This window comes from Eretmochelys imbricata, chromosome 21 (genome assembly GCF_965152235.1).
Source record: "Eretmochelys imbricata isolate rEreImb1 chromosome 21, rEreImb1.hap1, whole genome shotgun sequence".
Taxonomy (NCBI): domain Eukaryota; kingdom Metazoa; phylum Chordata; order Testudines; family Cheloniidae; genus Eretmochelys; species Eretmochelys imbricata.
This window is the reverse complement of record NC_135592.1, coordinates 14,434,060-14,459,312: the sequence shown is the minus strand read 5'-3', so window position 1 is coordinate 14,459,312 and position 25,253 is coordinate 14,434,060. Positions and strand designations below refer to the sequence as shown.

Here is a 25,253-nt window from a genome sequence, read left to right as displayed (position 1 = left end):
TGATGGCACTTCTGTCTGCTGTCTTTTCTGGGATCTGAATGACCCAATGCTGGCATTCAGCCAGCATGGAAGAGGAAAGGTGGAAGATTTGAATGCATGGGAACAGGAGCTGACTGGGGGAGAGAAAGAGCAGACTGCGACAAAACCTGGGTGAGCCGGGGGTGAAAGAAGAGGAGAGAAACTGGGAGTTGGAGATGGGAACTGAGCTGGAGGGAGACTGCGACTTGTTGGGTGAGGAGACTGGGGCTGGGTAGGCAAAGCGAATGGCGCTGAAGAGCCAGGTGTGGGGAACAGACAGGCTGGAGGGGACAAGGCAGAGGGGTCAAGCTTGGAGGAACTGGCAAAAGGATCTCTGCTCAGTAGAGCAGATACTCCCCTCCAGAGCCTGGAATGGAATCCAAGATTCCTCCATCCCATCATTCCTCCAGTCAGCAAATACCTGAGACTAGTGGCTAAATGTCTCATCCCCCTCTAGTGCAGTCCACAGAAGATAACCTGCTATTCTTCTACTTCACTTCATTAGCTCTGCAGAGATCTGTGCAGTTGATCTAAAGGTTCCAAGCCTGCTAATGAGCCATATTAGTGTCAATATGTCACATGGTGGAATGTGGTTCCATCCCCCCCACCCCGTTTGCTTTTTTAAAATCTGGGAAACTACCTACAAAACTATGTAAGAATATTAAGGTTGCAAAGTCAAGCTCTCAAAAGGTATGAAATGCCAGAATTAAGGCTGTACAACCTTTAATTTGGCCCCTTGTGCATATGCATTTGTCAAAATGATCAAGGCTAGGACCTGTTTAAGGTATAACTCCTCTCCACCTATACCCATCTATGTAGCTAATCCTCATTCAATACATCTTCCCATTCATTGCAACTGACTTTCATGGGAGTTGTATCAGGCCCGGAGTGGAAATAGCTTGGAATCTTGTCCAAGGCCTTGCTGTGCGTGCAGAACGCATGGACCGAATCAGCAGAGACACTCACAACTTTCCAATGTCCATTTTATTCTTCATTCTATAAAATGTATAAGTGCAGAAATGTATTACAGGTTACTGATAATACTGATTATTAATCACCTTTGCATTGCTATGTGGGTTAATAGCAAAACCCTTTATGTGTCAAAGTGATAGAATTTAGTCTCCTCTTTAATTGGATGGAATTTTTGATACAAACGCTTATATAAATTGTTAGTATTATTGCTACTTTCTAAATTCCTGAGATATAAAAGCTGAGAAAGTGTTTTCTCTCCCACTTAGTTATAAACGTCCTCCAATCAACAGTGTGTGTTCATCAGCCACAAAGCTATTGGGTGTATTGCAAACGTTGTGTCCACTTAAACTGACATCCGCACGCAAGGAAATTTTCTGTAATAGAAAAAATGAGAGAGAAAAAAAATAACATAAGTTAGCAGAGCTCCACTACTTACTTTGCTCTTTCCCCAGAGTAGCTTCTACAGCCAAGTCCAAGTACCCTGAAATGCATATCACTCCAAAAACTACTTGCCTGCTAAGAAAGCGAAATATTAGTAACTCAAATAGCCCTGAGAGACCCATGAGGAAATATGGCATTGTCCAAACTTCTCTCACGGCTGTTCAGGGTGTGAAAGATTTCACAGCTCAGGAGGGAGATAATCGGCTGATCTATAGGTGACTGCAGGTGCAGACAGAGGTTGCTAGAGATAGGTCGCAAAAGAGTTTTCATTCTAATCCCCTGTTTTCAGTAACCAAGAATTTTCTGAAACATTCCTCTCTTGTGCTATTTTCCATGTTATTTCCTGAGCTATGATAGCTCTGCAGCACATATAGGGTATGAAAGTAGTGAAAGCTAATTCTGGTCCCTCAGTAGATATACCTTAGGGACACAGCACAAAGAAAATCTATTGAGTAAGATGGGACCATGTTTACCATGCTGCTCTTTCAGGGTAGGATCCCAAGACAATCAAAAGAAAGGTGTATTGTTGTAACTAGGCTGGTGGGGCTGAGTTTACCAGCTCTGATATTTGATGAAGCATGTTAAGTTTATTTCATGAGTCTCAGGCTATACAAAGCATTGGACACGAACTGCGCCTTACCTGAAAATCACGGATGTAGGTGAGGAAAAAGCTGAGGAAGGAGAAAGCCAGAGACCACTCTGAGATTGTGCTGATGATGTGAACTATGTAGCCCTGTATTGAAGAGAAAATACATCTATGTAGTGAGACTGCTTTTTCAGTCTCCAGTAGTAGAAGGCTTATATTTCTGCCTTTCAAACTCTTTCATAATAGAATGAAATAAGCTGAATTTACCTGGTGTCTAGGAGGGAAAGGGTAAAGTATTCTTTCCCCTGAGGGGTGCAGAGATCATAGAATCATAGAAAAACAGAGTTGGAAGGGACCTCTGGAGGCCATCTAGTCCAACCCCCTGCCCAGAGCAGGACCAATCCCAACTAAATCATCCCAGCCAGGGCTTTGTCAAGCCTGACCTTAAAAACTTCTAAGGAAGGGGATTCCACCACCTCCCTAGGTAACGCATTCTGGTGTTTCACCACCCTCCTAGTGAAAAAGTTTTTCCTAATATCCAACCTAAATCTTCCCAACTGCAACTTGAGACCATTATTCCTTGTCCTGTCATCTGCTATCACTGAGAACAGTCAAGATCCATCCTCTTTGGATCCACCTTTCAGGTAGTTAAAAGCAGCTATCAAATCCCCCCTCATTCTTCTCTTCCGTAGACTAAACAATCCCAGTTCCCTCAGGCTCTCCTCATAAGTCATGTGTTCCAGACCTCTAAACATTTTTGTTGCCCTTCGCTGGACCCTCTCCAATTTTTGCACATCCTTCTTGTAGTGTGGGGCCCAAAATTGGACACAGTACTCCAGATGAGGCCTCACCAGTGTCGAAGAGGGGAATGATCACGTCCCTCGATCTGCTGGCAATGCCCCTACTTATACAGCCCAAAATGCCATTGGCCTTCTTGGCAACAAGGGCACACTGTTGACTCATATCCAGCTTCTCGTCCACTGTCACCCCTAGGTCCTCCTCTGCAGAACTGCTGCCTAGCCATTCGGTCCCTAGTCTGTAGCGGTGCATTGGATTTTTCCATCCTAAGTGCAAGACTCTGCACTTGTCCTTGTTGAACCTCATCAGATTTCTTTTGGCCCAATCCTCCAATTTTTCTAGGGCCCTCTGTATCCTATCCCTATCCTCCAGAGTATCTACCACTCCTCCCAGTTTAGTGTCATCTGCAAACTTGCTGAGGGTGCAATCCACACCATCCTCCAGATCATTAATGAAGATATTGAATAAAACCGGCCCCAGGACTGACCCTTGGGGCACTCCGCTAGATACCGGCTGCCAACTAGACATGGAGCCATTGATCGCTACTCGTTGAGCCCGACAATCTAGCCAACTTTCTACCCACCTTGTAGTGCATCCATCCAGCCCATACTTCTTTAACTTGATGACAAGAATACTGTGGGAGACCGTGTCAAAAGCTTTGCTAAAGTCGAGGAATAACATGTCCACTGCTTTCCCTTCATCCACAGAACCAGTTATCTAATCATAGAAGGCAATTAGATTAGTCAGGCATGACTTTGCCTTGGTGAATCCATGCTGACTGTTCCTGATCACTTTCCTCTTGTCTAAGTGCTTCAGAATTGATTCCTTGAGGACATGCTCCATGATTTTTCCGGGGACTGAGGTGAAGCTGACCGGCCTGTAGTTCCCAGGATCCTCCTTCTTCCCTTTTTTTAAAGATGGGCACTACACTAGCCTTTTTCCAGTCTTCCGGGGCTTCCCCGGATCGCCATGAGTTTTCAAAGATAATGGCCAATGGCTCTGCAATCACATCCGCCAATTCCTTTAGCACTCTCGGATGCAATGTATCTGGCCCCATGGACTTGTGCACGTCCAGTTTTTCTAAATAGTCCCGAACCACTTCTTCCTTCACAGAGGACTGGCCACCTCCTCCCCATGCTGTGCTGCCCAGTGCAGTAGTCTGGGAGCTGACCTTGTTCGTGAAGACAGAGGCAAAAAAAGCATTGAGTACATTAGCTTTTTCCACATCCTCTATCACTAGGTTGCCTCCCTCATTCAGTAAGGGGCCCACACTTTCCTTGGCTTTCTTCTTATTGCCAACATACCTGAAGAAACCCTTCTTGTTACTCTTAACATCTCTTGCTAGCTGCAACTCCAGGTGTGATTTAGCCTTCCTGATTTCATTCCTACATGCCCGAGCAATATTTATATACTCATCCCTGGTCATTTGTCCAATCTTCCACTTCTTGTAAGCCTCTTTTTTTGTGTTTAAGATCAGCAAGGATTTCACTGTTAAGCCAAGCTGGTCGCCTAGCCATATTTACTATTCTTTCTACACATCGGGATGGTTTGTCCCTGTAACCTCAATAAGGATTCTTTAAAATACAGCCAGCTCTCCTGGACTCCTTTCCCCTTCATGTTATTCTCCCAGGGGATCTTGCCCATCAGTTCCCTGAGGGAGTCAAAGTCTGCTTTTCTGAAGTCCAGGGTCCGTATTCTGCTGCTTTCCTTTCTTCCTTGTGTCAGGATCCTGAACTCAACCATCTCATGGTCACTGCCTCCCAGGTTCCCATCCACTTTTGCTTCCCCTAATAATTCTTCCCGGTTTGTGAGTAGCAGGTCAAGAACAGCTCCGCCCCTAGTTGGTTCCTCCAGCACTTGCACCAAGAAATTGTCCCCTACAGTTTCCAAAATCTTCCTGGATTGTCTGTGCACCGCTGTATTGCTCTCCCAGCAGATATCAGGATGACTGAAGTCGCCCATGAGAACGAGGGCGTGCGATCTAGTAGCTTCTGCAAGTTGCCGGAAGAAAGCCTCGTCCACCTCATCCTCCTGGTCCGGTGGTCTATAGTAGACTCCCACCACGACATCACCCTTGTTGCTCACGCTTCTAAAGCGTCATGTGCAGATGGATGACAACTCCTAACTCACTATTTTTTGGAACTCATGTACCTTGTACACATTGCTTCTAATGTATATTGGGGGCTAGATTGTTGCTTTACTACATAATGGCCTCTAAAGGTCAACTAACAAAGTATAGCTACATCACATGTAGCTTTGACTTGCCCACTTTCCTCTCTTCTTCCCTCTTTTGTCCCCTGCTCTTCCCTCTTTCTCCATTCATAGAATATCAGGGTTGGAAGGGACCTCAGGAGGTCATCTAGTCCAACCCCCTTCTCAAAGCAGGACCAATCCCCAAAGTTTGCCCCAGATCCCTAAATGGCCCCCTCAAGGATTGAACTCATAACCTTGGGTTTAGCAGGCCAATGCTCAAACCACTGAGCTATCCCTGCCCCCACCCTGATTTTTCCTATTAATCTCTCATACCCACTTCAGTAACCCACCAAACAGCAATGAACACACAGGCTTCATCTTCAATGCAAAATGCTAACATGTTAAAATGTGACCGTAAAGAATCTTGTTGGCTGACAATTCTGATCATAATTTTGTGGTCAGCGAAGACAAAGCAGGTCATGTACAGCACAGCAGCTGCTAGTCATTAAACCTGTACTTTTACCAATGGTTACAGAGCCTGTACCTAATAACTTCTTTAAGTTCTTTTCACTGTAGTAATCCTCACAACGTCCTTCATTCATTAACACTTCTCAAGGTTTCTAGTCTAATTTAGGGCTTGATTCTGCAACCCTTACTTGCACTGAGTAGCAACTGGGCAAGCCATCTCATGTTTGCTCAAACAGCAAAAGTTCATTTGTTCCATCTACTGAAAATGTTTTATGGTAATTCTCAGTTGTTCATGCATTTGTCTGTATTTGCAACTGAAGGTCATCGAAAGCATGGGAGAGATGTACACTTTGATTTAAAGGAAAACTGTAGATGCAACAGTGAGAAATTAAGCACAGAAAAGCAAATACAGGAAATTTGGAAACAGTTTGTTAAATGATCAATCTTTACTTTGTCCCCTTACACCTATGAATTAACATGGTTTCTGAATAAAACTTAAGAGTTAGTGAGAAACACACAAGAAAGTAGCAGCAGCTCTTGTGTTCTCCCCTTCGGCCCCTCTTATTCTCCAAGGATAAGCAAACTCCCATCCCCTCACCATTGTGATCCAGGCAATCCAGCAGCCTGGGCATTCCCATCAGTTAGAAAGTCTGCATTAGCCTTCATACATGGAACACTTTCTCCAATGCTAAATGGACACACCGTCCTTTATGGAATTGTCCTACCTTTTCCTCCCCGCTCTCAAAATCAGACTTACTTTCTCCTGTGGGTTCCAGTGCAGCTTCTGTACTAGGTCAGTTCCATATAGGCCACTGTACAAAAGGACCGAAGAAACAAACACTAGAGAAACAAGGTAAGGAAGATGCTAAATGGCAAATTTGGAAAGAATGTTCCAGTTAAGGTCTAGACTAAGTTTCACCCTGCGGCCAGGTATCTACATAAATGGATGGGACCTTGGGCTCTGAAATGCCAAGATAAGACGTGTTTACCATAATGAACAGTAACCTTGAGGTGAAACAGAAAGTTACTCTTTGCAACAAAAGTGTAGTTTCTTACCCCATAACTAGGGCCCTACCAAATTCATGGTCCATTCTGGCCAATTTCACAGCCATAGGATTTGAAAATTAGTCAATTTCACTTTTTCAGATGTTTACATCTGAAATTCATGGTGGTGTAACTGTGGGGGTCCTGACCCAAAAGGGGGTCATGGGGCAGTTGCAAAGCTGGTGTGGGGAGTCACGGGATTGCCATTCTCACTTCTGTGCTGGGCTCTGAAGGCAGCAGCCATTGAGCTTACGGTAGCTGGAAGAAGCTCCCGGAGGTGGCGGTGAGTGTGATCTCCCCTATCCGCTGGGAATGCCTCAGCCAGGGGCTCCTAGTTGTTAGTCCAGGCCAGTGGCAGATTAATGCATGGGCCCATGCTCAGGGGCCCCAGCCAATTTGCGGGCCCCTTGGAAAAATGGGCACCCTGAGCCCTGGTGGGAGCCATGGAAACAAAAGCCCAAAGTCTGACTCCCTACTGAGCTGGGGAAGGACAGGACTTGCTCTTCCCCTGCACGGCTGCTCTTGGGCAGAGATCAGATGCACCTCCAGGTACCTCCTCTGGCTGCAGGAAGCTCCGGGTCTGCGCTGCCTCTGGAGATGGGTCTGATCTCCCCACCGATAACTGAGATTCTTAGTCAATGAATTCCTTCAGTCCTTAAAAAAATAATTAATGGCGTGGGAACAGTGAATCAGTGGAAGTTGTGGTGGTGGGGAATCACATGGCTGCTGTTTGGATGACAGCACGGCACAAGTGGGAAGGGGTAGATTTATGGATTCTAAGACCAGAAAGGACAATTGTGATCAAGTCTGACTTCATGTATAACACAGACTATAGGACTTCTTGAACTAATTGCTGTTTGAACTAGCACAGATCTTTTAGAAAAACACCAAAACTTGATTTAAAAACTTCCAGTGATGAAGAATCCAGCACAATCCTTAGTAAGTTGTTCCAATGGCTAACTGCCCTTGTTGTTAACTTGTTCCTTACTTCTAGTCTGAATTTGTCCAGCTTCAATTTCCAGCCACTGGATCTTGTTATATTTTTGTCTCTTAGACTGAGCCCTCTTATCAGTTTGTTCTTCCCCATGCAATTATTTAAACTATAATCAAGTCACCCTTTGTTAAGCTAAACAGTTTGAGCTCCTTGAGCCTAGCGCTGAAAACATTGTTTGCAATCCTTTCATCTTTTTCTTCGCTCTCTTCTGAACCCTCTCCAATTAATCAACATCCTTCTTGAACTGTGGACACCAACAGGGGACACAGTATTGCAGTAGTGGTTGCAAGACCATTTACAGAAGTAATAAAACCTCCCTACTCAATATTCTCATTTATACATCCAAAGATCTCATGAACCTTTTTGGCTACAACACTGCACTAAGAACTCATGTTCAGCTGATTGTCCAGGTGTCTTTCAGTCACTGCTTCCCATGCTGTAGGGGCCCTGATGCTGTATGGCCACCTTCTGGGGTCTAGATATATGACTTTCTATGGAGTTCTTGTTAACACAAGCTATCTACTTGCAATCACTTTACAAAGCAGTCCAGATCGCTCTATATCCGCAACCTGTCCTCTTCATTATTTACCACTCTCCCCAATCTTCATCTGCAAACTTTATCAGTAATTTTGTGTTCTTCCAAGTCATTAACTAAAAATATTAAATAGTGTGGGGCTCTGAACGAAACCCTGGAGGACGCCAGTTGATACACACCTGCTCAATGATGATTCCCCATTTATAATTACATTTTGAGACCTGCCAGCCAGTTTTTAATCTGTTTAATGTGAGCCATGTTGATTTTGGACTCTTGTAGTTTCTTATCAAAATGTAGTGCACTACCCTGTCAAGTCAAGGTACATTACATCAACTTCAGCTCCTTTAAAACTCTTGGGTGCAAGTTAACCACACCAGATAATTTTTAAGATGTCTAGCTTTAGTAGTTGCTCTCTAACATCCTCCTTAATCACAATTGGAATGGAGAGTATTTCATCATCATATGATATATTTTATATCACCTGACTTTTCCCCAAATACAGAACAGAAATATTTATTGAACACTTTTACCTTTTCAGTTTCTTTTTGACAGGTCAACCATGTCCAGCTAATAATGGACCAATACCATTGTTAGGAACAAAAGGAATCCTATACTTAAGGATAATAAGGTGATTAACGCTGCTGGCCATAGATTACTCCTTTTGCTTCCCTTACCAATTTTCTACAATTCATAGTATTAATATAATTCAGAAGCTATCAACTTGCCCTTTCTTCCATTTTGTGCGTGGATGAGAGTTATTTTAAATAGCTACTTTCACTTCCCATCTATACTAGATTGGCTAGTGGTTTTTGTTTTTTTTAAACCAGTGTGGCCTTTTCTTTAGTGTGGCTCTTTGGGTATCTAGTAAAATGTTCTTAAATAGTTCCCAATTATCCATTATTTTTTGGTTTAAATCCTTTGTCAACTGGCTTGGCTCATACTTATTTTCAGCTTTGTGAAACTGGCTCTTATAAAAACACCAAATGTATATAGAGTCCAAACCAGTATTATATATTTGCACATAACAAGTGATCAAGTCATGATTACTTGTACCTAAGCTACTGCTAATTTTTAGTTCTGTGATCAGTTCCTATTTTTTGTCCTGTGATCTTGTGCATTCTGTACTAGTTTACATTTTGAAATGGATTTAAGATGTATCTTAACCTAGAGCACACTTCCATACTCTAAATGAAAGACGACAAAAGACCTTACACGTTTCTTTGCACATTTTTCACAAACTTACTCTATTTTATGATCTAGCTTGTACTACTAGTATTACTTGTATTTCACAACAAAGGATACTGCTTGCTATGCTTGATCCACACCAGAGTAACACGATCACTCGGATCCAAAAAATTTTTGGCTGCATCATGTAGGAAAGAATAGTCTGAACCAGTATGTAAATGGCTCCTATTCCAAACGTTAGACAGGCTCCAACTACGTGCATATAAAACAGAGTATATTTCTAGATGGAAAGACAGATATAAATAAAATATAATATGTACATAAAATATACAGAACACAATTTAGCTTATTGCAGTGCTGATAGCTCCACTTTATCAAAGCTCAGACAATTTATTTCTGTAAAAGCTTTGCCTGCAGCTGCCATCACCTCTAACTGTGATCTCCTCACATCTCTCAAGTTAAGCAGTGCTGGGACAGAGTCATTACTTCGATGGGAGACCTTCAAAGGAAATCCACATGTGGGTTAGCAGTAATTCAGCAGCTGCCAACTCTCTGTCAGTACATGTTGTCATGGAGCAATTGGCTGCCGGAGGGCCAGTCTTTCAGATGAAACATAAAACTAAGGTCTTGGCCACTTGCGGTCCTTAAAGTTCCTGTGACACTTTACTCAAGAGCAGAGATTTTAATAAACTGGCCAGAACAGCAGGGCTTTTAGTTTGTTGCGATAACTTTTAGTTAGTTAGTGCAATAACTAGAGCTATGTTAACAGTTCATGGACTTGAGCATAACAGCATGAACTTCTTTTGTTTTTTAAAACAACCCTTGTTTTTAGTTACCTAGGGGTGGGGGGGATCATCACCATGGAAGAATAAAAGCTTTTACTCAGCTTTCATTGGCCACATACTTCTTATAATAGTGTTGTTGTTAAACTTAACCCTCCTAAACAGCCCATTATTAGACTAGGCAACACTCAGTGTTCTCAATTAAACTAGTTCATCTGTCATCACTTCCCATCATTCGGACACAAAAAACTCAGTGTCAAGTCACAGATTCTCATTTAATAATGAAAAGATGACAAACTGACTCCTAGGATGGCTGTGTGAAATACAGCCTTAATGAGACTGGTCTGTAAATAACTGAACAGTACTAGCAAAAAGGAAGTGGAGGAATTATTCAGGAGGTTTGAAGCAAGTAAAATGAGAATACGCCCATCAGACAATGGAATAATATCATGATGAGAATAGTACCAGTAACCTGCACGTACACAGAGTCTTCCATCTGAGGATCAAACTATTTTTTTTTATGAAAAAACTGACCCTTACATGTCCTTTGTGGGTAAGTATTCACATTTCCATTTTACAGATGAGAAAGCCAAGGCACAGAGTTCAAAGCTGACCTTTTCAAAAAGGCCACTGATTTTTGGGTTCCCAACTTGAGAGGCTTGGGGCCTGACTTTGAGTCGCACAGCACTTGCAGCTCCACTTCAAGCCACTAGGCACTGCAGGTGCTCAGCACTTTTGTAAATGATGCACAAAGTGTGTCAAGTTGGACACACAACTGTCAAGTCACCTGTAGTCAGTAACCACTCTCTTGAAAAATCTGGCTGTATGCTACTTGTCCAAGGAGGCCTGTAGTTTAATGACAAGAAATCATCAAGGTCCTGTCACAAGATGTATTCAGAGAAAACGGGGATACAACACTGAAGCTGGATAAAGGAAGCCCTGCGATTACGCAGATGAGGGCAGGGATCAGGGATTAGACGGCCTATTAACCCCTTCTATCCTAACATCTAAGTTTATGAACACAACAGGATCACACAATACAGGCTAAAACCTAGTGGTTCTGGTTCTACTCTGAAAAGTGACTCTGTAAAAATGGACTCATGGGGTTCTCTGTTTGTGTCTCAATCACTTTAGATGAAATTGGCTCAGTGTATGAGTCCTTCCTGACTGCCAGTTCTGTGCACTCAAACCAGCTGGAGTCACTTGTCCATCACCACCAGTAATAAAGTAAACGGATAAATTTCACCTTACTCCCTCTTAGGTATGTTCGCTCTTCAATTCTAACAGGGGTTAAGAACAATAAAAGCTTGGCATTAAAACCAGCAGTGGCTCCTTTGAATAAGAAAGGGTCACTTCTACTTATTTTAGAGGTAGAACGGAATCACACCTTAAGTAGAATACATACTTCAAAATGTAACAGTAACAAACTGTAAAAGATGGAATCGACTCGACTATTATCAAAGAAACACAGGGTTTCCCATAGAAAATCAGATTGTGGAGGCACTCAGACAAGTGTTTTGTCTTTGGACGGTGACCAGTTCCTGGTGCTGAGAAGGAAGGTAGGGAAAAAAATGCACCTGACTGACTGTGCATGGTCGATTCCTCCTCGCTCCGCAGATCATCTTATGCCCTAAACCCTGAGACTGGATTCCCCTTATTTCAGCGACATAACTGCAGATGAGATTAATGGTAATGAAATCATCCAGGCCCTTACGAAATCTGGCCACGTATTTAATCAAACGCCAATAAATTCCCAAGGCTGACTCTGCACCTGTACTGTAGAAATCAGAATTTAAATTGTGCGCTGCTATACTGCCATCCCGTGGTCAAATATGTTTTTCTGTATTGACAGTGTAGAGATCAACAGAGAAATTTTCTTTGGGCTCGTCTGCACAGGAAAATTGACCTGCGTGGCTATAGCACAATAAGTATTCAATTATTCCGCTCTCGCTATACCTGTCAATTTTTCCTTGCAGACGAACCTTTGGCCTCTCACATGTACCCATCTGGGCAGAGTTCTACGAGGCAGCATCCACTGACACCCTCAACAGTTTCTGCATCGACCACTATCTGGGGTTCTCTGCTTGGTGTCCCCCTCTGGAACCCTTTTGCTCACCCTTTGATCTTACTCCTCTTTCTGCCCCCTCTTGATTTATCTTCTGTAGTTAGTGGAATCGAATTTCTTTTTTTGGCTCCTTCCTTTTTCTGTGGGATCCTCCTTGCCAGCACTGGTAGTCAAATACGCTAATAAGCATAGCTGCCAAGTTCTGGTTTGTACCATGTGCCATTTTATGTGTAGTATTTAATTAACTAACTTGCACATAACCCTAAATTTAGGCTTAGTCAAACACATCATCCCTTGATCATTGGTGCGGTTAGGACATGGAGCTGAATAAAACCTGGCATCTCTAGCCATGGTAGGTGAGTGGGCACAGGGAAGAAGGAGTAGCTAGATGGGTGCTTGCTGGGATGTCAAGAAGTGCTGGGCCTGTGGAAGGATAGGAAGTGCTAAAGCCCCTGGGGGCGGCTGGGGACAGTGGGTGCTGGGGCTCCCAGTGGACAGGGACTATGTGCTATAGATCATGTGGTACAACTGGATTTGGGGGAAGAGAGGAGGCTGGAGCCTGAGGCCAGGATCAAGCTCCTCACCTTGTGTTTCTGCTCCCACCACATGCTCTCACCACCTCCTGGCTTCTCATCCCTGGCCCTAATCCAGCAGGGGAAGGAGGCACCTGGATCCTTGCTCAGCAGGCACTGCAGCAGCCAAAAAGCTGCGTAACTGCAGACAAATGCCAGCATCCTTTTGGCAGATCCGCTGGATGCAAGAGACTCCAACTGAGACGCGGACGTGCATGACATGGCTGCCAAATGCATGACTGTTGCCATCAGACAGTGACACCCAGAAGCTTTGCATATGGCGTTTCTTGCTTGTGGTGTGAATATTTAAAAGGTTATCAGTTTGAGAGAGGGAAAACTTTGAAAAGGAAGATAATGTTGTAGAGAAAAATAGACAGTTGAGAGACAGGAGAAGGACAGAGGTTACTAGGGCTTGTAATTCGTCCAAAAATGTCTTGTTTTGAAAGAAAACATACATAAAGGACCTGTTTTTCAGAGGTGGTGAGCACCCAGAGCTATAACTTAAGTCAGTGGGGGCTCATCACCTCTGAAATCTGGTCCAAAATACTGAATTGTCCTTCCACTATAACATCCAGAAAACTGCAGACAGAACACAAACCTGGAAGTTGGCAATAATGCAAAGTCCAAAGCAGCTTATCATTCCGAGTGTAAAGCCAGCCTTATTTAATCTGGCGATCTTGAGTTCTCCTGGACTCAGAGCATACACTTGTTTATAGCGAACATACACAGTGGCAATACCTGTGAACAAACAATCCAAATGCCGTGAGGCTTACGTAAACAAGGAAACTATTCTTGTCTACTGTAAGGTGATATGAGAGACAGAGGTCATTGTTATTTAAAAGGCAAAAACTACATTAAGGTGTGGTCTACACTAATGAAGGAAGTCAATCTAAATTACGCTAGTTAAGTTACGTAAATCATTTAACTTAAATCGACGTAGCTTAGATCCACTTACAGCGGTGTCTACGCTGCACTATGTTGATGGGAGATGCTCTCCTGTTGATATAGCTTCCACCTCTCGAGGAGGTGGAGTACTGAAATCAACAGGAGAGCGCTCTGCCATCGACTTATCATGTCTTCACCAGACCCAGTAAATCGAAGCTGCTGCATCGATCACAGCAATGCTGATTTAGCGACTAGTGAAGACAAGCCCTAAGAGAGCAAAGTGAGGAACTCAAGCCAGGAAATGAAGTGAAGTGACAGAAATGCAAATACCTTCTGATAAAGGCATGTAGTGTTTGTGATCCCAGATTAGATTAAACTGATTTTTAAAGACATATGAGAGTCCACTTCCCCGATGATGTCACTACTGGGCACAGTTAAGGTTATGGACATGTCATAAATGTGCATTTTCATACCTTAACATGTCTTGATTTCTTTTAAGCTTAACCTTAGCTATGACAGGTTTCAGAGTAGCAGCCGTGTTAGCCTGTATCCATAAAAAGAAAAGGAGTACTTGTGGCACCTTAAAGTTTCCTGCACTAATAAATGCTTGGTTTGGGGATAATTACAACAGTCCTGTAATGCATTTCACCCTAAATAACTGATCTGTACTCTCAGCCTCACTCTCTTAATGTAGCTTTTGTCTGGGAATTATGGGTAATTTAGTAATAATGAAACTATAAGTAAGGCATTATTTATAAATAAGTAACTTAGCGCTCCTGTTTAATAATTTGTATTCTAGAAGTGTTTACAATGTGCTAGAGGTCATTTTAACTACTTACCTAAGAAAGTGGAAATATTTAACATAATCCCAAATAAGCATCTTTCAGGAGGTATTGTCCCTGTGTCACTGTAAGAAAAACAGTATAAGAAATACGGTTCTCCGTCATGTACTGTAAATTCCCACCACAGAAATGCATCTTTATAAGAGGAGGAAAGGAAAGGAGAAACAGGGTCATGAACCATTCAAAGCAGTTTCACCTATTTTGTTGTACACTATTTAAGCAATTTACTGTGCTAATTTCTAGGGCTGCAGAAGCCAACATGACTGCCTTTTTGTTATGGGCACAATGGTTTTAGAACAGGAACAATATGTACAAACCAACATAGCTATCCTCTTTGTTTATGTTAATTCTACATCAAAAGTTAAAAGACAGTTAAGGCTGTAAAATGAAGCACTCTGAAGTCTGGAAAGGCCAAAGTTAAGGTTCCAACTGGACATATAGATTACAATACAGATTTTAATTACATAATCACTCATTTTTCAAAGGACACTTGCATCATTTAGTGTGCAGGCTGGACTGTATACAGTAAATGCGGGAGCTGTTCATTATTTTTTCTCTTTAAGTGTTCAACATGTGGTCCCATATGTTATTCACTGCACACATCCAAACATCTGCCTGATTCACTATAAACAAGGCAGACTTGCAGAGTTAAATTTTTACCCTTATAAATGAGGGTCAAGATATTCAAAAATGACTAATAGGTTGGGAGCCTCCATTTTTGGGTGTCCAACTTGAAATACTTTAATGGGGCCTCACTTTCTAAAGTGGATGCTCAGCACTTTCTGAAAAAAGGGCTCCTTTAAAGTGTCTCAAATTTGGCTCTCAAAATCTCAGGAAAATCTTGCCTGATATTTCTGTATCTCCACTGCACCACGGTGGAACTCTGAGTAAATCTATCAGGAGATCAAAAAAGCAGCAGCATTAATCATAACAAAGGGAAAGATTGGGCATTAAGCCCGCAGGCAGGCTGGTGTCTCAAACCCTAAGGGTGAAGCTGCCATACCCACATAAGTAAGAAGAAATGTTAGAAAGGAGAATTTTAAAGAGATTAAACAATGAGTGAAAAGTTCTCACTGCTAATTTAACCTGTAAAGCCCCAGTGCAAAGGCCAGCATAAGGCCTAGGAACTGTTTAAATCCCTTTAAACCCTATTCTGAGGACCCAAGAAGGAATTAAGTGGCAAACAGCCCTGGGGCTGGCTTTCTGAATGGGGTTAATCTCATTTTATATGACTAACAACGTTATAAAACAGCAGCTAAAAATTGTGTTTTGTTTTTTTTAAAAAAAGCCTGAATCGGAAGGTAACACTGAAATCCTGGCCTAAGTGAGAGTAAACCACATGACACAGAAGGGCACTAAACTAAGGAATATGAGAGATTAGATCTAAATATACATTCTGGAACTCACAGAAAGCTAATTGTCCCTAGGTTTTGTGCTGGAAAGATAGAATTTTTTGTAATTTGCACAAAGCATGATACCTTTTCTGATATGGGCAGTTACAGCTCATCTCTAGCAGCTCAATAGCCAATGGACCAATTTGTGAAGGCTGCCAGTCCTTCCACCAAATGGAGGAGAAATTAGAGAGGGAAGATGATGGTAGGTCCAGCCATCTGAAGGAGGACAGTAGCAGAGGCACATGCAGGCCCTTAGTACTTCCAGAGAGATGTTAAATTCTGTGACTGTGCTTGGTTAGCAGAACTAAGAATTACTCACGGTTGTCTATGACCCTGCACCAGCAACTGATTTAAGTTAAAAAACATGTTAAAACCAAAGAGGAAAAAGCCTATGTTTCAAATGAAAAAGCCATATTGTCAAGGAACACGGGTTCCCAATCTCAAGATTGCAAGGGAGGGGAGAAGGTTGTAACCACCCGGCCCTTCCCGTACGGCTAGAAAGGAGGGTGTGTCTGGGTGAGTCCAAATACAGAAGAGGCTGAGAACTGGCGTCAGAACAAGAACTCTGGATTCAGATATTTATTCTATGACTCTGTGCCTCCAATTACCCAACATCTCTAGCGATCACTAAAACACCCAGTGATATCGTGATGACATTAACATAGGCCATGAAAACTTTAAAATGTAAATGTTTGTGTTTGTTCAAAAAATTAAACTAAATTAAATTACCAAGACAAGTATTGTTTTTGTTTTAAATATCTTCTTAGTTTAATGTTAGAACTGCTAATCCCAAAACTATACATTTTAAACTACAATTTTTAAAAGGTTAGGGGAAACATTTGCGCAAAAAAGAAAGGCCAGTTCTGGCATGAATACTGTGGTATAGTTAACAGTGCAACAGTTAAGAGTTTTACTGACCTGATGTAGGGCACCAAAGGGTCAATGTGACGTAGAAGGATTGCGGTAATGTATGAAAATATGAAAGAAGCGGCTGACCAAACAACCAAAGCCGAAGGCAAGAAACAGAGGCCTTGCTGAAACCACCACATTGCAGCACTGTTTCACAAATCCAAATGCTGTGAAGAATCGAATAGGCAAAAAATCTTTGGTTTTGTCTCAGTGGTTTTCTCTTCTTGAAGCCAAAGTGGCAACTGTGTTAACATGCAGTCTCCATGCGCATCCTGTTATAAACAGCCACAGTAAGAGAAGACAAATTGGATTTAGTATCGGTGCCACTGAAAGCACAACACGACGCTTACAGGAAGTCACTGCCCTTACAACCCAGAAGTAACTTTAAAGTGAAAAGCAGAAACTTCTTTTGGAAACTTTCATTCTGCAACTCACAGAAGAAAACTAGAGAAGAAACTCACTGATGTCATTTTGTCTGCTTCCACATGTGTCTGCTTCCACAGCTGTGTCAGGAGAGCCACTATGTTGTGATTCTTTCTCTTCGACTCTTTTTGTGCATAAAACCTCTTCAAGGTTAAGCTCCAGGGATCAGGGAGGATAGTGAGTGCAGTGAGTACAGAATATGCCTCAGTGACAGTTTTACCAACAGAGGAAACGAAAGGTTCTACAGCTGCCATTAACAACAAATTGGGCATATTTACAAAGTGACCTGACGATACAGAAATATTAGTAACTCTTGCACTTGTTGAGCACTTTCTATCTGAAGCTCTCCAGACACTTTACAACCTCACACTTAAGTCAGTAAATATGTGCATAGATTTCTTTTGGCAAGAGCTGGCTGCTGCCATCCAGGACCCTCAGAGACAACCACCACCTAATCCAGCTGGAGAGGAAGTTCCACTTACACACCGAGTTAGTTAAGTACCTCATGCTGCATTTATACACCTATCCGGTTTTGAACATCGGAGCCTCAGAGCGAGGTTACCCTTCATACAGAGCAAGATGTACAGGCACAATGTGTAGCTGTGTCACCCCCACAAGAGCACAGGGAAGGAACCGTAACTCCTTCCTTGCCGCTGGGGGGGAAATAGTTTGCTACTGGCTCCAACCTGGAAACTAAGAATAGAGCCCAGTTCTACAAAATCACGGTCTTGTGCTTTAACCACAAGGCCAGTCTTACATTTGAGAAACAAAGGTCACAGAAACTGGTTAAGCTTAGTGGATGTAAGGGTCCAAAGAGATGAAAGATTGGAGACTGTGAACAGAGCAAGGGATAGGGCAAAGAAGACGAGGAGAAGTGAGCAATGTAGAGAGAGTGGTGATCAGAGAGAGGTCAAAGACAGAACCCTCAGAAAAGAGCAGGGCCAGATGATGAATAAGGCAGTGCAGAGTTAGTCCACAGCTGGACTGGAAATACAACATTCAAACTAACCAGAATGAGGGTGGTCAGTTGCAGGGACAGGAATAGAGAGAGCCAGTCACCAAAGTACAGGAACAGAGACTGAGGGAGCCAGAGTGATGGAGGATCCCATGGAGGGGGAGAGAGAGACTAGACAGATAGGAAGGGGAGGTACGGGAAGAGAGAATCTGAAAGTGATGAGGAGGGTCCTCCTCTCCAGCCAGTGGATGGGGAAGTGAGAGAAGAAACTAGATTCCAAGAAAAGAGCAGAAGGCGAGTCAGAGAGGGAGAGATGGGTGTCAGAGTGAGGAATTGGGAGATAAAGTGGGAGGTCTCATCCCTGTGTTATCTCTGAGCCTGCTTGAGTGTAATGAGTCATCAGTTACCTACAGCGTTCAGCCAACCCACAGGCGAGATCCCACCAGGTGATCTCAAGGAAGGTACATAGGCTCCTGCGAAGCAGCCTCTCTAGTCTGCTCAATGTTACTACTTATCTGGGAACACTGCCCTTACTGCGGCTCCTGCTCTAGTGTGCACCTGTGGCTGTTTCCCAGCTAGCCCACCCCAATTCCAGCCTGCATCTGCTCCTGCCTCAGCTGTGAACTCTGACAGATAACAGACTGACAGGAAGTGGAGTAGTAGGAGGAAGGAGAACAGGGGGTGGCAGGCAAAGAGTCCAAAGGGCAAGCATAAAGGCAGGAGAAAGAGCAGGAACAGAAGAAGGATATGAAGAGAAGAAAAAATATGGTCCAGAGCTGACAACCTCCTCCATGTTCCAGAGGGCTGGAGAATTTATTCTATCCAGATTACCCTTCTGATATGAATTGATCCAACCCCTATGAGACAGGCCAGACATATACCTTCATCTTACCCACTCTTTGCATACTGCCCTGAAATCCCAGAGTATCCCATGTCCCTCAGTGATGTCTTTATTCTGACCTTTCCCCATGGACGGGTGTAGGATTTGTGTGGAGGCCATGCTTGACAGCACATGGCTGCCAGGTATCCCTCCCTCAACTACTTCCCTGAGGTTGGTCACTAATTTAAGTACTCTTGCTCCTTTGCCCCCTCAGTCTGGGTCTTACATGCTACACCAGCACCAATCCTCTGTCCACCACTTGCTGATAAATTTGGGGACGTCTTCAAGTATGGGGTGTAGATTCTAAGCATAACCAGCTGCCATTAATCAGGCTCTGGAACTCTCTTGACATGAGACAGAAACCTACTTTGTACTTGCTAAAACCTGAAGAGCGGGTGTGGGTTACATCATACAACAAAAAGGCAGATGTATTTTGCTATGATGCATGACAGTCTCTAGCATGGAAGTGGAAGGTGGATGGGGATGCAGAGGCAGAATTAAGGTAGGGTGGGAATCTGAAGTGCCCATGTACTAACTTTCTGGCATTTAATATTTCATTTTCAAGCTATTAATAAAATAACACTAGCACTTTCATGAACTTCCATTATAGGATTGCTGTCAGAGTCTTAAAAGAGCAACACTCCGACGCAGAAACTACAGAACCCGAACCACCAAAAAAGAAAATCAACCTTCTGTTAGTGGCATCTGCCTCAGACGATGAAAATGAACGTGCGTCAGTCTGCACTGCTTTGGATCATTATTGAGCAGAACCTGTCATCAGCATGGAAACATGTCCTCTGGACAGTTAGGTTAGGCTAAAAAATCCCAAAACAGGTAAAAACAATTCTACATTTGTAAGTTCAACTTTCACGATTAAGAGATTGCACCACAGTACTTGTAAGAGGTGAACTGAAAAATACTATTTCTTTTGTTTATCTTTTTACAGTGCGAATATTTGTACTAAAAAATAATAATATAAAGTGAGCTTTACTTTGTATTCTGATTTGTAACTGAAATCAATATATTTGAAAATGCAGAAAACATCCAAAAATATTTAAATAAATGGTATTCTATTATTAACAGTGCGATTAAAACTGTGATTAATTGTGATTATTTTTTAATCTCCCAATTAATTATTTTAAACCTTTGACAGACCTAATTGGAAGTGTTATCAGAACACATAAAGAAAAGTGTCAATATAACAGGACAGTAAGATGTCAAATAAGGGTTTTAGGCTTATAGATTTTAAGGCCAGAAGTGACCATTAATCATCCAGTCTGACCTCCTGCATCACACAAGCTATACAATTTCACCACTAATTCAACACTGCCAACTGTTCTGATTTTACTGAGGATTTTCTTAAAGCCCCTCCCCCAAAAGCCATGTCACTATACTAGAATCTCAGCTTTCATTTTTTAAAATTAAAGTAATTTTCTGCCTTTGTGAAAAAAAACTTGAAAACAAGAGCTTGAAAGACTCAAATACCATAAATAAAAAGAACCCAAGATTCACTATTTTTAAAAGTCTTTGGCTTAAAAGTCACAACTCAATATGTTTAAGTGTTGTACCTGCTTGGTTAGAAATATAGTCATAACTTTCAAACCAGTGGCAAATAAGCATAAACTCTACACACAGGTTCTTATGAGAAATTGAAGAATGTCATAAGTAAAATTTGAGCTTTATTAAGATAGTTTGAGCATACCAAAAATACTAATGTACAAATCCACATAAAAGATAAGTCAGAAATAAGACTATACAACTCTGTCTGAGAAACAGCTTGTGAGATACATTTCTTAACAGGAGTTCAGTATTGTAACTGTCTCCAAAGGAAAAGAATCCTGTTAAATGAAAGGTACTTTAATTTAGTTACCAACTTTAGCGAGCAGAGAATTTGTCATAAAAAAGTTAAAAAGAAAAGGAGTACTTGTGGCACCTTAGAGACTAACAAATTTATTAGAGTATAAGCTTTCACGAGCTACAGCTCACTTCATCACTTCATGTCGTTTGCTACTGGCTCCAACCAGGAAGCTAAGACTAGAGCCCAGTTCTACAAAATCATGGTCTTGTGCTTTAACCACAAGGCCAGTCTTACATTTGAGAAACAAAGAACACAGAAACTGGTTAAGCCTAGTAGATGTAAGGGTCCAAAGAGATGAAGTGATGAAGTGGCAGCTTCATCGGATGAAGTGAGCTGTAGCTCACAAAAGCTTATGCTCTAATAAATTTGTTAGTCTCTAAGGTGCCACAAGTCCTCCTTTTCTTTTTACGGATACAGACTAACATGGTTGCTATTCTGAAACCATAAAAAAGTTAGTTATTGTATACTGGACTATTAAAGCAACTAAATCAGTAGACATATACAAGAAGTGACAAACATACAAAATTCTGTAGATCTAGCTAAAGGCATAGAACAGATGATATGATGTATTATAGTATTTGAGAAACATGATGATGTAATCAACTATATCACAATGCAATACTCACAGCTTCAACTTTGGAATTTCCTGACTTTGCATGCTTAACTGTGCAACATCAGTTTGACTAATGTATTTATTTAATCTATGCATAAGGTCACTGTAATATTAAGATGTAGCACAAGGTCAGACTGTCTGAAGAATGGCAAGGATGTACATGAAAGCATACAGGTGACAGTCCATATAATTGTGCTTTTGTGAACATCCAAAGCCAGGATTCTGTGTACAAAATTAATTCACAGTAGCAACTTCCTGTGCTTAGAAAAGCCTTGCATATTTTGTCCACCAAGCACCCCTTCTCAACTCTTTCAAATTTCTCTTTAAAACTCACTTCTAAAAATTCTTCTACTCTCCCATGGCCCCTCACCTAGACAGCTGCCCTGTGTCCTGCCTCTTTTTTTTTAAATTGTCTAATTAAGGACCGTATTGTGCAATTGGAGCTACGTGGGCAGATGCTCGTGTATAGGTAGGCCCTGCACAGTGTAAACAGAGAAGGAAGTGTGTCTTCACTTTATCTGTAAAGTGCGGTGTACATTTATGGTATTGTATAAATGATTATTAACAATTTACTCTATGAAGATGTCCTACTACCTTCTATGTAAAGAATTATGTAAACAAATACTTTAACACCCTTGCTACGTCATAATCATAGAATCATAGACTATCAGGGTTGGAAGGTACCTCAGGAGGTCACCTAGTCCAACCCCCTGCTCAAAGCCCTAAGCCCCAACTAAATCATCCCAGCCAGGGCTTTGTCAAGCCTGACCTTAAAAACTTCTAAGGAAGGAGATTCCACCACCTCCCTAGGTAACACATTCCAGTGTTTCACCACTCTCCTAGTGAAAAAGTTTTTCCTAATATCCAACTTAAGCCTCCCCAACTGCAACTTGAGACCATTACTCCTTGTTCTGTCAACTGCTACCATTGAGAACAGTCGAGATCCACCCTCTTTGGAACCCTCTTTCAGGTAGTTGAAAGCAGCTATCAAATCCCCCCTCATTCTTCTCTTCCGCAGACTAAACAATCCCAGTTCCCTCAGCCTCTCCTCATAACTCATGTGTTCCAGTCCCCTATCCATTTTTGTTGCCCTCCGCTGGACATTTTCCAATTTTTCCACATCCTTCTTGTAGTGTGGGGGCCAAAACTGGACACAGTACTCCAGATGAGGCCTCACCAATGTCAAATAAAGCGGAACAATCACGTCCCTCGATCTGCTGGCAATGCCCCTACTTATACAGCCCAAAATGCCATTGGCCTTTCTTGGCAACAAGGGCACACTGTTGACTCATACCAGCTTCTCGTCCACTGTAACCCCTAGGTCCTTTTCTGCAGAACTGCTGCCTAGCCATTCGGTCCCTAGTCTGTAGCAGTGCATGGGATTCTTCAGTCCTAAGTGCAGGACTCTGCCCTAGTCCTTGCTGAACCTCATCAGATTTCTTTTGGCCCAATTCTCTAATTTGTCTAGGTCCCTCTGTATCCTATCCCTATCCTCCAGCGTATCTACCTCTCCTCCCAGTTTAGTGTCATCTGCAAACTTGCTGAGGGTGCAATCCACACCATCCTCCAGATCATTTATGAAGATATTGAACAAAACCGGCCCCAGAACCGACCCTTGGGGCTCTCCACTTGATCCCAGCTGCCAACTAGACATGGAGCCATTGATCACTACTCGTTGAGCCCGACAATCTAGCCAACTTTCTATCCACCTTATAGTCCATTCATCCAGCCCATACTTCTTTAACTTGCTGGCAAGAATACTGTGGGAGACCGTGTCAAAAGCTTTGCTAAAGTCAAGGAACAACATGTCCACTGCTTTCCCCTCATCCACAGAGCCAGTTATCTCATCATAGAAGGCAATTAGATTAGTCAGGCATGACTTGCCCTTGGTGAATCCATGTTGACTGTTCTTGATCACTTTCCTCTCCTCAAAGTGCTTCAAAATTGATTCCTTGAGGACCTGATCCATGATTTTTCCAGAGACTGAGGTGAGGCTGACTGGCCTGTAGTTCCCAGGATTCTCCTTCTTCCCTTTTTTAAAGATGGGCACTATATTGCCAACTGGTCTAGATAGTCACAAATGTAGGCGTCTTTATTCCTGATGTATTTAACTATTTAAAAATACTTATCTCAGTCTCTGGCTCTTTATTTCCATTTTCTTAAGGAGTTTTTTTTAGCCTTCTGTTGGATAGAATATATTAAAGCACTTAATTTCTCTCTCCCTCTTGCATTATTTATCAAGTGTAATTATAGGTAATTATCAGGACTAGGCAAGGACTAGTAAAGATGCTTTTAAATGAAATCTGAAAAAAGACAGAACTGGAGAGGAGAGAACTCCCACAACTGCAGGGGTAAAACAGTGGGGTGAAGGGGGCAGAGATGAGGTGGGGGGAATCAATAGGCTGGAGAAAGTCAATGAAGAGCTTAAAAACCTGAAAACTCCTTTGAAGACAGGTGTGATGTGGTTTTGTTTCTTCCAATGTGTGTGGTGTGCAGGAACATTCTGCACATGATTAAGTAGAGAGATCTAGGACTTTATGAGGCTATGGAAAAGGGATTTTGTAATAATAAAGATGAGAGGCTGTCAAGGCATGGATGAGGTGGAGTTAAAATAGTTGCTTAGATGGACTGTATTGCAGAGTAAACAGAAATCCCAACAGCAGCTGTGAAAGAAGGAAAATTCTGAGGTAAGGATGACATCCAGGAATACAGGAGTTAAATGAAAGATACAGCATGACCCCCTCAGGAAGGGATAGGAGATGAACGAAAATGAGCTGTATCTGAGATAAGTATTTCCATCCCTGAGACATTGTGTTGAAGCAAGCAGGCACACATTACTTTGTTAAGACAAGCACAAAGAACGGAGAGGGTGGAGTCATTAGATGTGTCAAAAGGGTTCATTTGAGTATTGTATCGTCAGGGTAAAAGTTAAAGGTAAAGCTAAGGTGACTAAAAAGGAGGAGGCGGGGTGGAAAGCCCAGAGAAACACGGAGTAAGCCTGGAGATACACACCACAAAGTCTGACCTGAGCCAGGCTGAAGGGAAGATTTTAAAAGGGGCTGGACAGTGGTGAAGCTTTAGAAAGGCGATCCCAAAGGAAAAAGCACCAGTAAAGTAAGCAGGAAGGGTGAGGGGCTCTGGAAGGGGTGGGATAACACCAGGACGGAGAGAATCTGCGGGGAAGGGTAACAGGAGGCAGGAAGAGAGTCAGTGGGACAGGGCAGGACGGGGCGTGGGGGGCTGGATCAGGACAATGGGAGGTGTAAAGGGAAGAGTTAGTGGGGCAGGTCAGTGGCGGGAGGGGGTGGGGGGCTGGAGGCGGGCAGGGGAGGTGTGAGGGCAGTGGACTGGAGGGAGGTGGGGGGCGGGAAGTGGGGGGAAGGGATACGGGGGGATCAGGGCAGTGTCGGGGGGTGGGAGATGGGGGCGGGGCAGTGTCGAGGGGTGGGGGGTGGGGCGGGGCAGTGCGGAGAGGGGGGATCAGGGCAGTGTCGGGGGGGTGGGGGATGGGGGCGGGGCAGTGTAGGGATGAGGGGGGCAGGGCGGACTCGGACCCGGCTCGGTGCTTGTCAGACCCCAAGGGGAGCGCGCGCTCTCCCCCCCCCTGCCCCCGCCCCGCCCCGCGCGTGCCTCACCTCGGGCTCTCCTGCCTCACCCCCATGGCCTCTCCGCACCCGGCAGCGCGCGCACGGCAGGGACACGGGTGAGTGAGCCCGGGCCGCGCGCGCCACACGCCCAGCCCCGCGCGCTCCCGAGCCGGGCTCCCACACCCACCTCTCAGCGCGCGCTCCCGAGTCACCCCTCCCTCCCCGCCCGCCCGCCACCAGGCTCATTTACGGCA

At 43.2% G+C, this 25,253-nt stretch overlaps 1 protein-coding gene across 3 annotated transcripts; it reads right to left on the bottom strand.

Moving 5' to 3' along the window:
* Window positions 1–983: 983 nt before the first annotated feature.
* DRAM2 (DNA damage regulated autophagy modulator 2) lies at window positions 984–25,190 on the bottom strand. Of its 3 annotated transcripts, XM_077839266.1 has the most exons (10): window positions 25,048–25,185; window positions 23,845–24,075; window positions 17,145–17,353; window positions 16,693–16,955; window positions 14,378–14,445; window positions 13,252–13,391; window positions 9,352–9,514; window positions 6,234–6,316; window positions 2,072–2,164; window positions 984–1,364 (listed from the first exon to the last, which is right to left on the bottom strand). In XM_077839266.1, the coding sequence occupies exons 4-10, from the start codon at window positions 16,821–16,823 to the stop codon at window positions 1,257–1,259; spliced, it is 786 nt and encodes a 261-aa protein (XP_077695392.1). In that variant the 5' UTR covers window positions 16,824–16,955; window positions 17,145–17,353; window positions 23,845–24,075; window positions 25,048–25,185; the 3' UTR covers window positions 984–1,256. The 3 variants fall into 3 exon arrangements, with proteins under 3 accessions (XP_077695392.1, XP_077695390.1, XP_077695391.1); XM_077839264.1 differs by lacking the exons at window positions 17,145–17,353; window positions 23,845–24,075 and having other exon boundaries at window positions 25,048–25,190; XM_077839265.1 differs by lacking the exons at window positions 23,845–24,075; window positions 25,048–25,185 and having other exon boundaries at window positions 17,145–19,632.
* Between the last annotated feature and the right edge of the window lie 63 nt (window positions 25,191–25,253).